This window comes from Hemitrygon akajei, chromosome 12 (genome assembly GCF_048418815.1).
Source record: "Hemitrygon akajei chromosome 12, sHemAka1.3, whole genome shotgun sequence".
Taxonomy (NCBI): domain Eukaryota; kingdom Metazoa; phylum Chordata; class Chondrichthyes; order Myliobatiformes; family Dasyatidae; genus Hemitrygon; species Hemitrygon akajei.
Window position 1 is genome coordinate 21,193,581 of NC_133135.1, and position 15,901 is coordinate 21,209,481.

The 15,901-nt window shown below is 41.6% G+C and overlaps 1 protein-coding gene across 2 annotated transcripts in view; it reads left to right on the forward strand.

The window, feature by feature from the left end:
• mtf2 (metal response element binding transcription factor 2) overlaps positions 1-10,504 on the forward strand; it is a 41,757-nt gene extending 31,253 nt beyond the window's left edge. The window contains exons 13-15 of one of the 2 annotated variants that reach the window (XR_012101004.1): positions 863-954; positions 2,215-2,357; positions 4,998-5,102. Coding sequence is in view for 1 of the 2 variants with exons in the window: in XM_073062693.1 (XP_072918794.1) it covers positions 863-954; positions 4,998-5,102; positions 9,513-9,861 (546 nt within the window). In the remaining variant the exon portion in view is untranslated. Of the gene's footprint in view, positions 1-862; positions 955-2,214; positions 2,358-4,997; positions 5,103-9,512 lie in introns of those variants that run through there. The other variant, XM_073062693.1, reaches the window with a different exon arrangement.
• The last annotated feature ends 5,397 nt before the right edge of the window (positions 10,505-15,901 follow it).

Sequence of the window (15,901 nt, forward strand, 5' to 3'; positions counted from 1 at the left end):
GCAACACTTCACCTGTGAGTCTGTTGGGGTCATGTACCATGTCCAGTAGATTGGGTGACCTCTTTGCCGACCTATGCTCCGCCCACCAAAGAAAGTGGGATCTCCCAGTGGCCATCCATTTTAATTCCACTTCACATTCCTATTCCAATGTGTGTATTCATGGCCTCCTCCATTGATGAGGTCATACTCAGGTTGGAGGAACAACACCTTGTATTCCATCTGGGTAGCCTCCAGCCTGATGGCATTAACATCAATATCTCTAACTTCCAGTAATTCTTCCCCCCCCCCCCCTTTTCTATTCCCCTCCAGCCTCACCTTATCTCCTTGCCTGCCCATCGCTTCCCTCTGGTGCTCCTCCCCCTTCTCCATTCCTGTATCTCTTTCACCAATCAATTTCCAAGTTCTTTACTTCACTTCTCCCCTCCCAGTTTCACCAATCACCTTGTTTCTCCCTCCCCTACCCCCAGCTTCTATCTCGACTCTTCATCTTTTTTTCTCCAGTCCTGCTGAAGGCTCTCGGCTTGAAGTATTGACTGTACTCTTCCATAGATGCTGCCTGGCCTGCTGAGATCCTCTAGCATTTTGTGTGTGTTGCTTGGATTTCCAGCATCTGCAGATTTTCTCTTGTTTGTGATGTAGAGCAACTTATAAGCTTCCGGTAGTTTATTAAATTTGCCAATCAACTGCTGAGTGATGTGTGAATGTGAAGACTGATTGTGAAATAGTGGAAAGTGCATCTAGACTTAAATGAGCTATGCATCAGTGAAGAGCAAGACAGACTGTGATGTTTATTCACAGTTGAACATAGGAGTTCTTTTGTGTTGCAGCCATAGCCATATTGATCCAGCATTTTCTTTTTCAGGAAAGTGAGAAAAGTAACCAAAGCCACTGTGATTTTCAGGACCAGTCTGCAATGTTGGATTCACTTGCCTTGGATCTACCTGGTCCCAAAAGGTAACTAAGTTCTGTACAAAACAAGCTTTTGAAACAAAACCTGAAATTATTTTAACTTATATTTATTATTACATCGAAGAAAACTACAGTACAGTACAAGCTCTTCAACCCACAGTTCTATGCCAACCTTATAACCTAACCCTTCCCTCCTACATAGCCCTCCATGTGCCTATCTAAGAATTCCTTAAATATCACGATGTATCTGCCTCCACCAGCACCACCACCTCTGACAGGGCGTTCTATGCACCCACTATTATGTCAAAAAAAAACTTGCCTCCTGCATCACCCCTGTACTTTCTTCCAATCATAAAATTATGTCCCTTTGTATTAGTCATTTTCATCCTGGGAAAAGTCACTGGTTATCCACTTAATTTATGCCTACTCATCTTGTACACCTCTGTCAAGACACTTCTCATCTTCCCTCGCTCCAAAGAGAGAAACCCAAGCTCACTCAACCTATCCTCATAAGACATGCTCTCTAATGCAGGCAGCATCCTGGTAAATCTCTGCTCCTTTAAATACTTTCTAATAGTTTCTAGAATGAAGTGACTAGAACTGAACACTATATTCCAAATGTTGTCTAAACGGGGTTTTATAAAACTGCAATATTACCTCGTGGCTCTTGAACTCAATCCCTCATTGTTTTTGTGAACTTTGCCAAAGAACATTAAAGATGGAATTGAGTAAGCATTCTATAAGAACCACTTTACTCACAAATCCTTGTTGTTTAGAATCCAACATAGAAACTTCAGCTATCACAGATAAAGAATTACAATAATTTTTTTTTAGGCATCCGTTAGTCTCATGAGACCATGGATTTGCGCCTTGGAAGGTTTTTCCAGGGCGCAAGCCTGGGCAGGGTTGTATGGGAGACCGGCAGTTGCCCAGGCCGCAAGCCTTCCCCTCTCCATGCCACCGATGTTGTCCAAGGGAAGGGCACTAGGACCCATGCAGCTTGGCACCGGTGTCGTCGCAGAGCAATGTGTTGTTAAGTGCCTTGCTCAAGCACAAACACGCTGCCTCAGCTGAGCCTCGAACCAGAGGCCTTGTCCACTAGGCCACACGCCAACACTACAATAATTAAGTGTTCTTTAATCTGTTATACACTCAGATCCTGCTTAATACTGAGAATGCATTCCTCAGAGGTGAAGCGCTATGTAAATCAGCGCTATGTGGGGTCATTATAACATTACATAAATAGACATGTGCCTGATTTTTAAAAAAAAACCTGAGATAATATATTATTTTATGTATATACAGTAATTCGTGGAGTAACAAATAGGCCTGACCTGTACATCAGTGGAGCAGCAACACAGCACAGCAGCAGCAGAGGGATGCAGGTGGTGGTTACATCTTAGAGGAGGGACCAGACTGTGGTCCTCCTTTAACAATGGCTTCTTCAAGTATGTGTCAAGATTTGACTGCCTTTTCCTAAGTTTCCTCTCATGAAGCAATTCTTGGTAGCAGGAAATCATGTCGAGAACACCTCTTTGCCTTGTTGCTTTGCTCCCAGCCAGGGTCATTTTCAGTGAACTAGTCCCATGATTTGAGTGATCGTGGTGATGCTAGTGCTAAGGAATTTTGTGGTGAGGTTTCTTGCTGGTGTTTCCTTTTCTTCATCCGTATCCTCAGCTTCACCCAGGGTGTATTGCTCTGCCAATTCTCTAAGCTCTTCGTTACTAAGGCTTTCACCATGAGAATACAGTAACTCTTAAACATCACCGTCATTAATATCCTCTAATCCCGCTTCATTGGCCAGTTCAACGACGTTTTGGATGACTGGTTCTGTCTGAAATCCTAGGAGCTTCACAATTGTGCTAATGCTTTTCCTAGACAGCTTTCCTAGTACTACCCTCATTGGAAGTTGAAGACCGTTTTCCAGACATTGAGTGAAAAAAGATGGAATAAATTGGCGCAGGAGCAAGAACGTTTACACACGAAGGGAAGGCAGAGTGTGAACTAATGCATGATTGGGTGTGAGTGGCTCAGAGCATATATAAAGCGATCACATTGGCTGCTCTGCGTACATTTTTATAGAAACATGGCTCTCTGAGGGAATTTAGGACACTGCCATTCAGTTAGACAGGCTCGCCTTGTTTTACACCATTCCGTATTGATGTAAATACACATACCACCACTGTGAGTCTTAACGGAGAGAGCTGCACCCCGGTCTGCTCGAAACAAGGCAAGCCTGTCTAACTGAATGGCAGCGTCCGAAATTCCCTCAGTGAGCCATGTTTCTGTAAAAACGTACGCAGAGCAGACTCTGTACTCTCGCCGAGTATTTCGTTGTAGTCGGATGAAGTCCAATTTATTGTCCAGGGAGCGGACATTGGAGAGCAGAATGGACGGGAGAGCTGGCCGGCTAGGGTTTGCTTTTTACCTGGCATGGACCCCTGCCTGCTTGCCTCGCTTCCGCTTCCTCGCAGATCGCTTACGACGTCTCCATCTCCAGCTACCAGCATCAGGCGAGTCCGAGGATTGTAGGCCCATTCCCCTCAGTAAGCTGAGGTCACATAATTTAACCAAAGCAAAGCAAACAGCATTATGAAGGACCCCACGCACCACTCATACAAACTCTTCTCCCTCCTGCCGTCTGGGAAAAGGCACCCAAGCATTCGGGCTCTCACGACCAGACTGTGTAACAGTTTCTTCCCCCAAGCTATCAGACTTCTCAATACCCAGAGCCTGGACTGATACTTTACTTCCCTATTGTCCTGTTTATTTATTGTAGTGCCTGCACTGTTTTGTGCACTTTATGCAGTCCTGGGTAGGTCTGTAGTCTAGTTGTTTTTTCTCTCTGTGTTGTTTTTTACGTAGTTCAGTCTAGTTTTTGTACTGTCATGTAACACCATGGTCCTGAAAAACATTGTCTCATTTTTACTGTGTACTGTACATAGCAGTTATGATCGAAATGACAATAAAAGTGACTTCACTTGATTGAATGCTCACTGTAATGGCAGCCCCTCGAAGTTTTAAGTGTTGTTTAGAATGTATTTTTGTAATTTTTTAAAATTTCAATAAAGAATTGAATAACAGTGTTGCAAGAAATCAGTGCTATGCAGGTAGCGTTATGCGGGGTCTGAGTGTACTTGTGATCAGATTATCTGTTTTCATATTGTTGATCGAGATGCAAATTGCCTTGAACACAATTCCTTAGTTTTTCTTTGAATTGCAGCCATAAAGTCTCAATTATTCTCAACTGTGACTTGAAGGATTGCCACATTTAATACCATACAAGACTACATTCTCCTACAATGACAGAGTCAGGTTTAACATCATTGGCACATGTCATGAAATTTGTTGTTTCGCATCAGTGTTACATTGCAATACATAATACAATAAGAACGTATTAAAACATCAAATTAAATAAGTATTGCAAAAAGATAAAAATAAGTGAGGTAATGTTCATGGGTTCATTATCCATTCAGAAATCTGGTGGAGGGGAAGAAGCTGTTCCTGGAAAGGTTGAGTATGTGCCTTCAGGTTCCTGTACCACCACTTCATAAGAAGAGGGCTTACTTTGGTGATGTGAATCCTTAATGATGGCTATTGCCTTTTGAAAGTGTTCTTGATGCTGGGAGGCTAGTACCAGTGATGGAGCTGGCTGAGTTTACAACTCTCTGCAGCCTTTTCTGATCTTGTGTGGTGGCCCCTCCATACCAGATGGTGATGCAACCAGTTAGAATCTCTCCATAGTACATCTTTAGAAATTTGAGAGTTATGTGCGTGAATATGAGCCTAGATTTCTTTCTCCTGGAAAAGTTAAACCAGTGATCTTGATTTTTGCGGCACAAATGCAGCTAATTCAGCCATAGCTTGGAATCTAATATTGTTCTGACTTTCTGGTACGCTACAATTAGTTCCTTTTCCTTTAGGGATTGCATTTATGTTCATGAATTTTGTATTTTCCAAATGTTTCCCCTTAATTATTGTTGTGCTCTAATTTTGCAAGCTTCCATAGCCAGCTTATCTGACTCCCTAGTTGCCTTTTTAAATTACTCTTGAACTTAACATTATTTCTCCACATTTTAATTTGTTAGGAGACTTGAGCAAACAGCACAGTCTTCTAATACCTCTGATGTAGAATCCACCGGTGCAGCTAGTACTACAGAAACTACCTCAACCAGTCTGTCTCGACAGTCCAGGTAGGCATTATTTTCTTTTATAAACTAAAAGGATGTTGGATTGCTTTGCCAAATTGAAAGAAAGCAATAAAATTGATTGGGATTTACTGTCAGTTAAGTTGACTTTAAGTTCTTGTGCTAGGTTTGTGGATTTGCATTGAAGTGAATATTACTTTAGAGAATTTCAAACATGTAAATTATTAATCATCTGCTCTTTCAAATTCGAGCTGTCTGTTTATTATGGGTGAAAATCTATTTCTTGAAAGCTTGCTTTCCATTGCCTTTTATTCCCCCTTCTTCCCCAACTCCCCCCCCCCGAATCTTTGCACGTTCTATTCCCTTCAGTGAATGAGTTTGACAATATTTGAATAAGATTTCCTAATCCTTCAGTTTATTGGTCCTTTTGATTTGAGAAAGTTCAAATGCACCTTTCACGTGAAATATGCATCTGGCTTTCTACAACTCATGCCTCATGGAATTCACCTTGTTACGTTCCCCAGTAACCGGGTGACTTATCAGCAAAGATAGATAGGTCCGCTGAAGCCTGATGCTACTATTTTCGAACGTTTTTATTTATAAAGGGGCACAAACGTATGGTTAATACAAAACATTCAGATCATATACGTCGTCACAACTCAATCTAAAGCACAGGTATAGTAATAATCAGTCAGAAATAAGCTCTTATCGTTGTCTAGGGGTAATGTAGATATATATTGTTTACTGGATATCTAAAAGTCCTTTGCGGTCACTGCAGTTCCACCAGCTGCCGTCATTGTGGTGTCGCGTTGGTGCACTTTTGTTAGAAAGAGAGAGAGAGAGATGGGATGAAACAGTTAACCCGACCGGTTTTCCAACCTGGAGGAGTTCGGTTTGTCGGAGCCTCGTTGGGGGAATGAACGCTCATCTGTGGCCTCCCCTGTAGCTAAGCCGTTCTTCCGTTGTGGGGTCGCCAATCCCAGGCAAGGAAAAGACGCACACGAACCCCACCACTGGCTGTCGCTCTCAAAACGCTGTCACAGGATTTCTAGCATGTGTTCTGGTGCGTCTGTCGCCCCGCCTCGGCAGCCCACCTTTTATCTGGACTGGCAGGGTTGTAGATGTCCATCAGGGTGGGGGGGGCGAGGCAATCCTTCCCCCATCACCCATCTCACATTGCCCTGAGATTTTGCACGTAGGCCAGTTCCTTATCCCACAAAGGTGTCTCCCAAGACAATGGCTATGTCCGAGGCTTTTGTCTTGTTGAGCGACCAGCCCACATTCCAGACCAGCCCACATTCCAAACCGCAAGGCTCTCTCTCTCTCTTGCGATTCTCACAAAGGAGGGGGGCTGAGGTCATGACAACCTGAACTAGCAAGTTTGGCAAATCTTGTTTTTTGTCCCTCCTGTATGTATCATACAAATGCAGTTAATATGAAGATTTTTCGGAGAAACTCACCCTAGTATGTTTTCTTTAATTGGAGTCAACCAGAGAAATCCTCACTGAAGCCTACATGTTTAGCTTTCTAAACTGTGTGCATTTTTGCTACATTACTTCCTTTTTGCTGCCCTATTTTTTAGTTAAGCTACCTTGCCGTTGTTCTAGATTCCCAATAGGGCATTGCTTAGGCTGGCATTAGAAAGACCTTAAAGCCTGATGTGGGTTAGAATGCAAATTTTTTTTTTAACTCACTAAAGTTTTGTCTTGGGATTCTAATATACTTAACAGTTCATATTCCATTTTCTCAGTCACAGCTGCCTGTGGTAATAAATTCCACCAATTCACCATCCTCTGAATAAAGAAATTTCTCCCCATCTCTTTTAAATGAACACCCCTCTATCCTGAGGCTGTGCCCTCTTGTCTTAGCCCATGGGGAAACATCTTTTCCACATCTCCTCTGTCTAGGCCTTTCAACACTTGAAATGTTTCAATGAGACTCCCCCCCCCCCCCCCCCCCCTCCCAACTTTGTAAATTCCAGCAAGTACAGACCCAGAGCCATCAAATGTTCTTCGTATGATAACTCTTTCATTCTGGAATAATCCTTGTGAAGCTACTCTGAATCCTCTCCAATGCCATCACCTCTTTCAGATAAGGAGCCAAAATCTGTTATAATACTCAAGGTGAGGCCTCATCAGTGTCTTATAAAGCCTCAACATTATATCCCTGCTCTTGTATTCTAGACCTTTTGAAATGAATACTAACATTGCATTTGTCTTCTTCGCCACTGACTCTACCTGCATGTTGACCTTTAGGATGTTCTGCACAAAGACTCCCAAATCCCTTTGCATATCAGATTTTTGGATTTTTCTCCCCATTTAGAAAATAGTCTGTCCATATTTTCCAACATAGTATTGCATTTGCCACTTGCCCATTCTCCTAATCTGTCTGAGTCCTTTTGCAACCTACCTGCTTCCTCTACCTGCTACCTGCCCCTCCACCAATCTTTGTATCATCTGCAAACTTAACATCATCTAAATCAGTGATATATAGCACAAAAAGAAGCAGACCCAACACCAACTCCTGTGAAACACCACTAGTCAGTGGCAGCCAACAAAAAAAAAATCCTTTTATTCCCACTTGCTGCCTCCTACCAATCAACCAATGCTCTAACCATGCCAGCAACTTTCCTGTAATACCATGGGCTCTTGGTAAGCATCCTCATGTGTGGCACCTTGTCAAAGGCCTTCTGAAAGTCCAAATATACAACATCCACAGCATCCCCTTTATCTAATTTGTAATCTTAAAGAATTCCAACAGGTCCGTCAGCAAGATTTTCCCTTAAGGAAGCCATGCTAACTTTGTCCTATCTTGTCCTGTATCAACAAGTACTCCATAACCTCACCCTTATTAATTGACTCCAGCATCTTTCCACCCACTGAGGTCCGGCTAACTGGTCTATAATTTCCTTTCCGCTGCCTTCCTGTTTTCTTAAAGATTGGAGTGACATTTGCAATTTTCCAGTACTTTGGCACCATGCCAGAGTCCAATGATTTTAGTAAGATTATTGCTCATGCTTCCACATTCTCTACTGCTACTTCTTTCAGAACCCTAGAGTGCAGCTCATCTGGTCCAGGTGGCTTGTGTATCCTTAGGTTTTTCAGCTTCTTGAGCATCTTCTCCCTTGTAATAGTAACTGCACTCACTTCTCTTCCCTCGCACCCTTGAACTTCTGGCACGCTGCTAGTGTCTTCCACAGTGAAGACTGGTGAAAAATACTCATTTAATTCATCTGTCATCTCCTTGTCCGGCCTCATTTTCTAGCGGTCTTGTATCCACTGTCATCTCTCTTATATTTTTGCATGTAGAAGATTTTGATAATAGAGATGCTGGTATAATAGTGTTTACATGTTTTATCATATCCTGTGCTACTTGAAACCAGAGACATTTGTGATCCTGAGGTTAAGTCAGTTATATTTTTCCTTCAGTTGAAAAGTTGTGGTCCAAGATGGGCTCATTTGTGAGGGACGATAGTGAGTTTGGCTATATTCTCAAGACGTACAAAAAAGCTGGATGAACTCAGCAGGTCGGGCAGCATCTGTTGAAAGGAGCAGTCAACGTTTCGGGTCGAGACCCTTCATCAGGACTAAAGGAGGAGGGGGCAGGGGCCCTATAAAGAAGGTGGAGGGAGGGTGGAAAACCAATCAGAAGAAAGATCAAGGGGTGGGGGAGGGGAAGCAGGGAGGTGATAGGCAGCTAGAAGAGGAGACAGTGAAGGTGGGATGGGGGAAAGAATTACTGGAAGTTGGAGAATTCGATGTTCATACCAAGGGGCTGGAGACTACCCAGACGGTATATGAGATGTTGTTCCTCCAGCCGAAGTTTGGCCTCATCATGGCAGTAGAAGAGGTCATGTATGGACATATCCAAATGGGAATGTGAAGGAGAGTTGAAGTGAGTGGCAACCAGGAGATCCTGTCTGTTGTGGCGGACGGAGTGTAGGTGCTCGACAATTTGCGGGTCTCACTGATGTAGAGGAGGCTACACCGGGAGCACCGGATGCAATAGATTACCCTAACAGACTCACAAGTGAAGTGTTGCCTCAACTGGAAGGACTGTTTGAGGCCCTGAATGGTGGTAAGAGAGGAGGTGTAGGGACAGGTGTAGCACTTACGCTTGCAGGGATAAGTGCCAGGTGGGAGATCTGTGGGGAGGGACGTGTAGACCAGGCAGTCGCGGAGGGAACGATCCCTGCGAAAAGCAGAGAGGGAAAGATGTCCTTAGTGGTGGGGTCCTGTTGAAGGTGGCGGAAGTTGCGGAGGATAATATGCTGGATCCGGAGGCTGGTGGGGTGATAAGTGAGGACAAGGGGGACACGGTCCCTGTTGTGGTGACGGGAGGATGGGGTGAGGGCTGAACTATGGGAAATGGAGGAGATGCGGGTGAGGGCATCATTGATGAATAGTTTTAAATAAATTGCTGCTTTTGAATAACTCCTCTGTTATTTTGATCCAGCCTTTCTGGTCCAAGAAGGAGAACTCGCACTGGTAGATCTTGGCCATTGACTTTGCAACGTTTGAAGAAAAGACGAGGCCGCACCTCTGCAAGAACATTTCAGGCACAGACATCAGAAAGTGGGAATGATGTTGAAGAAAAGGATGATTGCCAGTATGATGGACTTGATACCGAAATTATTGATGATCGAGATATGCACCTAAATCACTTAAAATCATCAATTACCAACTACTTTGGTGCTGCTGGTAGACTTGCCTGTGGTGAAAAGTATCGAATCTTGGCTCGTCGAGTGACTCTGGATGGCAAAGTTCAATACCTGGTAGAATGGGAAGGAATAACTGCATCTTGATTCTTTGTAATCAAGTTTGTTTCTGAAGCTTGCTTCATCTTGTGAACACTTGAACCTTTAAGCATGAGGTTCAGAAGGACCATAAGGTCATTCTGACTCTCTTATGTATTTCTAGTAAACTTTATTCCTATGCAACTGAGGTTTATACCCTGGGAGTGGGTAATTGAGTGTAAATGTTAATTAGCCATAATCTTCAAAATTTTCAGGAACCATTTGCAATATTTTAGTGACTTTCCACTCAGGCTTGATCTAAGAATTTTGGTGCTACTGCTTACAACTGTGTACTTAAAACATACCTGCAGGGATTAATTGATCTGTAGGTCAGTCTGTACCAAAATGAAGTTATGTAATTTTTTAATATTGTCTGTAGTACTAGTAGATGTTTTCAGATTTTCAAGTGTATTGAATCCACAGGGTGAACGGAGTATTGCCTTTTGATGTAGCAGTACTGTACTTGGCAATTTGCTGTATCTTAATGATCACATTGATACCTCTGGAATTTCAGAAATGTTACCGAGGATTGTTTTTAAACTGGCAATTTTTTCCATAATGCTAGTGTAAGCAACCTGTTATTTCTATTTGTTTTTAAAGGATTTGAAATGGGCATGATTAGCCAAAGAATAAAATATTAAATTCATATCTATTAAGTAGAAGTTAGCAAGTATGTTTAACATTTACATGGAATTTTTTTTTATCTCCCACTACCATTTCTCCCTCTTCAATTACTTAATTTTTTTCACTCTATTCTGAAGAACAACCTTCATTTTTTCCATGTGTCGAGTTGTGTACTGGTAGTTCTCCAGTACAGTTTTGATTACGGCCTTTTTGTTTTGTTTTGGGATGTTTTCACAGTTCTTGGCAGAGTTTCCTTGTGGTACTACTTGGGATATACCCACAAACTCTGAAATTGGCAGTTCTAAGATTTTAACCCACCAGAACGAATAGTAAATGGAGAGCAAATTTCTTTGTTAGGATATGTGATTTGGGTAGTGTTCCCCATGAACAAGATTTCCCTTTTTAAGGTCATGTGGTTGAGAACTGGTGAATTGATCCATATTTGAGGTAAGAGATATTGTACGAAGTACACTTTATTATCAAAATATAAACTATGCAGCCTTGAGATTTGTCTGCTTACAGACAGCCACAAAGCAAGAAACCCAAAATAAACTTTTTTTAAAAAAAAGACCAACAACCAATTTGCAGAGAAGAAAAACTCACACCATGCAAACAATAAAAACAAAGCATTCAGAATGAAATAGAGTCCATAAGCCTGGAGCAGCCCATGGTCTCAGTTCATTACATGGCAAATTGCCACGAAGCCAAGTGGCCTGAACAGCTTTACAACCTCTGTATGAGAGCGAGCAGAATCAGCCTGACCTTTGCCTCTAGTCTAGTCAAGGTTAAAAAAAATTACTAGCCCTTCATAAAACTTGATAGAAGTGAAAATCTTTGGTATAGGTAGATGGCGATAGGAGATGAAGTCAATCACAGATGATGAATTTCATGTAACTATTTACACCTTGACAAATGAATATCCCAAATTATAAAGTCGTGGTAGGGGAAATAGCCTTGAGGAATTGGGTGGTGAGCCCTGGATATGGAGAGGATGTTTCCTATGGTGGGAGAGTCTTAAGACCAGAGGACGCAGCCTCAGAATAGAGGGGCTTCCTTTTAGAATGGAGATGAGGAATTTCTTTAGCCTGCAAGTGATGAATCTGTGTAATTCTTTGCCACAGGCAGCTATGGAGGCCAAGTCCTGTTGGATATTTAAGGCAGATGTTGTTAGATGCTTGATTGGTCAGGGCATTAAAGGATATGGAGAGAAGGCAGGAGATTGGGGCTCAGGAACATTGGATTAGTCATGATAAAATGGTGGAGTAGAGTTGATGGGCTAAATGACCTAATTCTACTCTTTTCTCTATGGTCTTACACATACTGTAGTTTAACTTCTACCTCAACCAGAATCTGAGGTTTTAGGTCATCCATTTAAATGGAAATTTATCCTCAGTTTGCATAACTTTGGATAATTGCAATGCTGTTGATTCCTGGAAGCAATCTAATTGGCTGGTAATTGACCAGGTTGAATTAAGCATGCTATTGGATGGGTGCCAGTGTTGCAATTAAGCTCAGAGCTAAATGCACTGCTGAAACAGCAACACTTTGGACAGAGACCAAAGGATCCAAGGTAGTTAACATCTGTCTTTAACTGGGATGAATTTAATAGAGTATAAATTCATACAACACCAAAAAGCAGAAAAGCCTACCTTAAAAAAATGATTATACAGTCTGTGCACACGTAGACTTGGGAGCCTAAGACTTTTGCACCATATGGTATTTGTCAATGTGGGGTGGACAATGAGTTTGTAAATCTGGTGGGAGTTAAAGAATGTTCGTGAGGATGGAGCACCGCAGGAGGGGTGTGGGACAGGTGGCTGTGAAGTGCCAGGGACGGGTGGTATTCACAGCCCTAAGAAACCAGGCAAGTTCATTTAATTACAATTAGTTTATTGATTACAGAATGTCTCTTGTGCTTCCTGCTCCCTCCCCTCACCGTGCCCTTTTCCCATTCTTAGTCCATAAGAGACCCATATCAGAATTATTTATCATTGTTCATCATTAATTTTTTTTTGCTGCAGCGGTACAATACATACTATAGTACTGTGAAAAAGTCTTGGTCACACTAGCTATATGTATTTAAGACTTTTGCACAGTACTGTAGATGCTGATCTAAAATAATTGGTATTAATAATGTAAAGATGTATGTTAATATTTCTGGTCAATGCTGACTAGAGCCAGCCTTGTTAAGTTGTAGTGCCTAATTGCCATAATATTTTAAAAAAATTTCGGTAAATTGTTCATTGTTGTTCCTTTTTCAAAATCTTAGTAAGTTGGAGAGGGTCAGCAAATTTAAATTCCTCGGTGTTACCATTTCAGAGAATCTGTTCAGGGTCCTGCACACAAGTGTCATTACAAAGAAGGCACAGCAGTGCCTCAACTTTCTTTGAAGCTTGAAAAGATTTGGCATGTCATCTAAAACTTTGACAAACTTTTATCGATGTGTCGTGGAGGTATGTTGACTGGTTGCATCACTGCCTGGTATGGAAGCAGTAATGCTCTTGTATGGAAAAGCCTACAAAAAGTAGTGGATATGGCTCAATTCATCGTGGCTAAACCCTCCTTGCTGATGAGCACATTAATATGGAGACCTGTTGCAGGAAATCAACATCCAGGTCATGCTTCCTCCTAGCAACAATATATGCATGATATTAAGTCATTTTCCTATGGTATTGTGTAGGATTGAATGAAGACCATGTTTAGATTTTAGCTGTGAAGTTGGGATTAGATTGGATTAGAACATATAGACAATTTAATATACTGTACCATGGTCCTTTCTATATTGTGGGGGGGGGGGGGGAAATAACAATTTGGTGAAGAGTTAACAGACTCTGATAATCCACCATCTGACCTTTTGGAAATCCTGATGGTTCCCCACGGGCTTATCAGATAATTTCCCATGGTCCCCTAAGACTTGATGAGGTCTGCATTTCCCCATAACTTTGTTCAGCGGAGAATCTATTATCATGTTATGTAGCATTGTATTATTAACATACTGGTGGATTTTTGGACAGCAGTCTGATATCACCACAGCCTTGTGTGTTTCCATATTATTTTACTATAACTGGGTGATTTTTATTCAGATGAGATCCTTAAAGTTTCAGTAATTTTAGGCAATTACTTCAGTGTTTTTACAGTAATGAAAACATAAATTTTATATGAAATAAGTACAATTTAAATAAAGTCAGGACACCATAAAATCTCTGGCCTGAAAACCTACAAAATATATTTAAGGATTGTAAAGCCACATCATTGTGATGCTTGATCCACTGAAGATAACTAATATTTCTCAGTAAACGACAAAATTGGAAGTGCAATTGAATTTAATTTAATTGCAGTTTGAGGATAACAAATATATTTGGAAAATCTGAAGCATACAAAATAAAACTTGTAAAACCCCAGTTCTACAAATACTTCAGAGCAGAATTTGCAGCGATCACCTACCACCTTGTACTACGTACTCCCCACCCCACCTTACTCATTTTATTTTCCAGTCCTGAGAAGGCTCTCTGCCTGAAACATGGACTGCTGATACTTGCAGCATTTTGTGTATGTGGCTTGCAAAGCTGGCAGTAAGGTTAATTGGATTGGATATTGAAAGTTTTATTAGCTGATTGGCTAATAAATGGAACTTCTGGAAATTTTCGTCCAAATCTTTATCTGTAAAGTCAACTGTCAAAATCATTCTTCTCCAAAATAAACTTTGATTAATATTTATTTTAGTTGTTTTTGAGAAGTTTCTGGAAATTGCTGGGAAGTTGAAACTATTTAAATGTAGACCTGTCTTTTTAAAACAAACCACAAACTGAAAATTAGTATTTTGTGAATCTCAAACCACCTATTTCTTAATGTCAATTTCACACATTTAAAAAAATTTGGTAGTGTCTGTTGTTAGCCTAATTTTGGTATGTGTATTTTTTTTCCTCCTGCAATATTTTTCTGGGCAGTGTGTCCTGTATCAATGCCCAATGAACTTGTGTTTTTTGGAATGGCAGTATATTTAAAGGCTTCTGGATTTGACCCTGGGCAGTTAATTAACGTGTGTATTAAATTATGCGAAAAGCACAGCCTAGAACACCAATTCAGAAGGGTATAGTACAATGTACTATACCATCACTATCCAAGCCAAGAATGTCAGTGATAAAGTTAAAAGTATTTCTGGCACTTATGTTTTGGATTTACAACGCTTAAATCTTACTTTACATTCACCGCCAGCAATGACGACAGGTGAAATGTGAAGAGGATTAAATAATTAACCAGATTAATCGATAATCGGCAATTTCTTCAGTTTATATTAAAGTTTGCCCTCAAAAGGTCAAAGTAAATAGTTCACCATATACAACCTTGCCATTCAACTTTCGTTGATTCGAGTTTGGTCCGAAATTGCCACTTCGCCCATGAGATATATTTCCGGAGATCACACTTGGACCTCTTGAAACTTTACACAAGTCCTCCAGAATTTTGTGTGTGTGTGTGTCTTGAAACTTTGTTGGTGACCATACTTGAGTGCCTCTGGCTCTCAGCCGATTTTGGATCTCATAGTTCAGCCAGGTGGGGACACACTCGTCTACAGCTGTTTTAATAAAATCTGTTACAATCATTGTGTATTCAATTCAGATGCCCAGATTGAGTCCTTGAACACGGCCTGGTCCACCGACTCGAAGCAATCCCGTTACCACTCTCCTGCCTCCTGCAACCACCCCTTCGTGAAATAATTAAATTTGAATCAAGGATAAAATTAAATACGTTATTTAGCTATTAGAAATCCTTTGCATAACGTCATTCGGTCTGTTTAGCTCTGAATCTTGCTGTGCAGCAGTCGTGTGCGTTCCACATATTATCAACCCCACTTCAAAGGACGTTACATTTTCTTTTCCCACTCCAATTGAGCAGCAGATACAAAAAAACCTTAACGTGCGTACGACCAGACTCGGGCTATTGAATGGACCGTTTGTATCATGAGATGGACCCTACCTCACAACCTACCTTATCATAGCCCTTTACACCTTATTGTATGTATGCGTTGCACACACTGCAATACTTTATTCAGAATTGTGTCAGCACCTTTCCGTTGTACTAATCCTGTGAAGTGATCTGTTCGGATGGCATGCCAAACAAAGAGTTTTCGCTGTACCCCAGGGCACGTGGCAATGACAAACCGATTTACCATCTTTGAAATTGACTGTCAAGCGATTTGGGGACGTGCTGACGGGCATGCGAACAGCGCTCCCGAGACTCCATGTTCACCGTTCTCTATTATTCGTGCTCCGATTGACCGGCCTGCGACCAGGGATGCCAACGGCCGCTCGCCCTCTCGAGTTGGACGAAAACGCACAATTGTGCCGATTGTAGAGCGGAGTACGGTGGCCGTGAAAGCCCCGCCCCGTCCAATCAGAAACCACATAGCGCCGAGCTCAAAACGGAA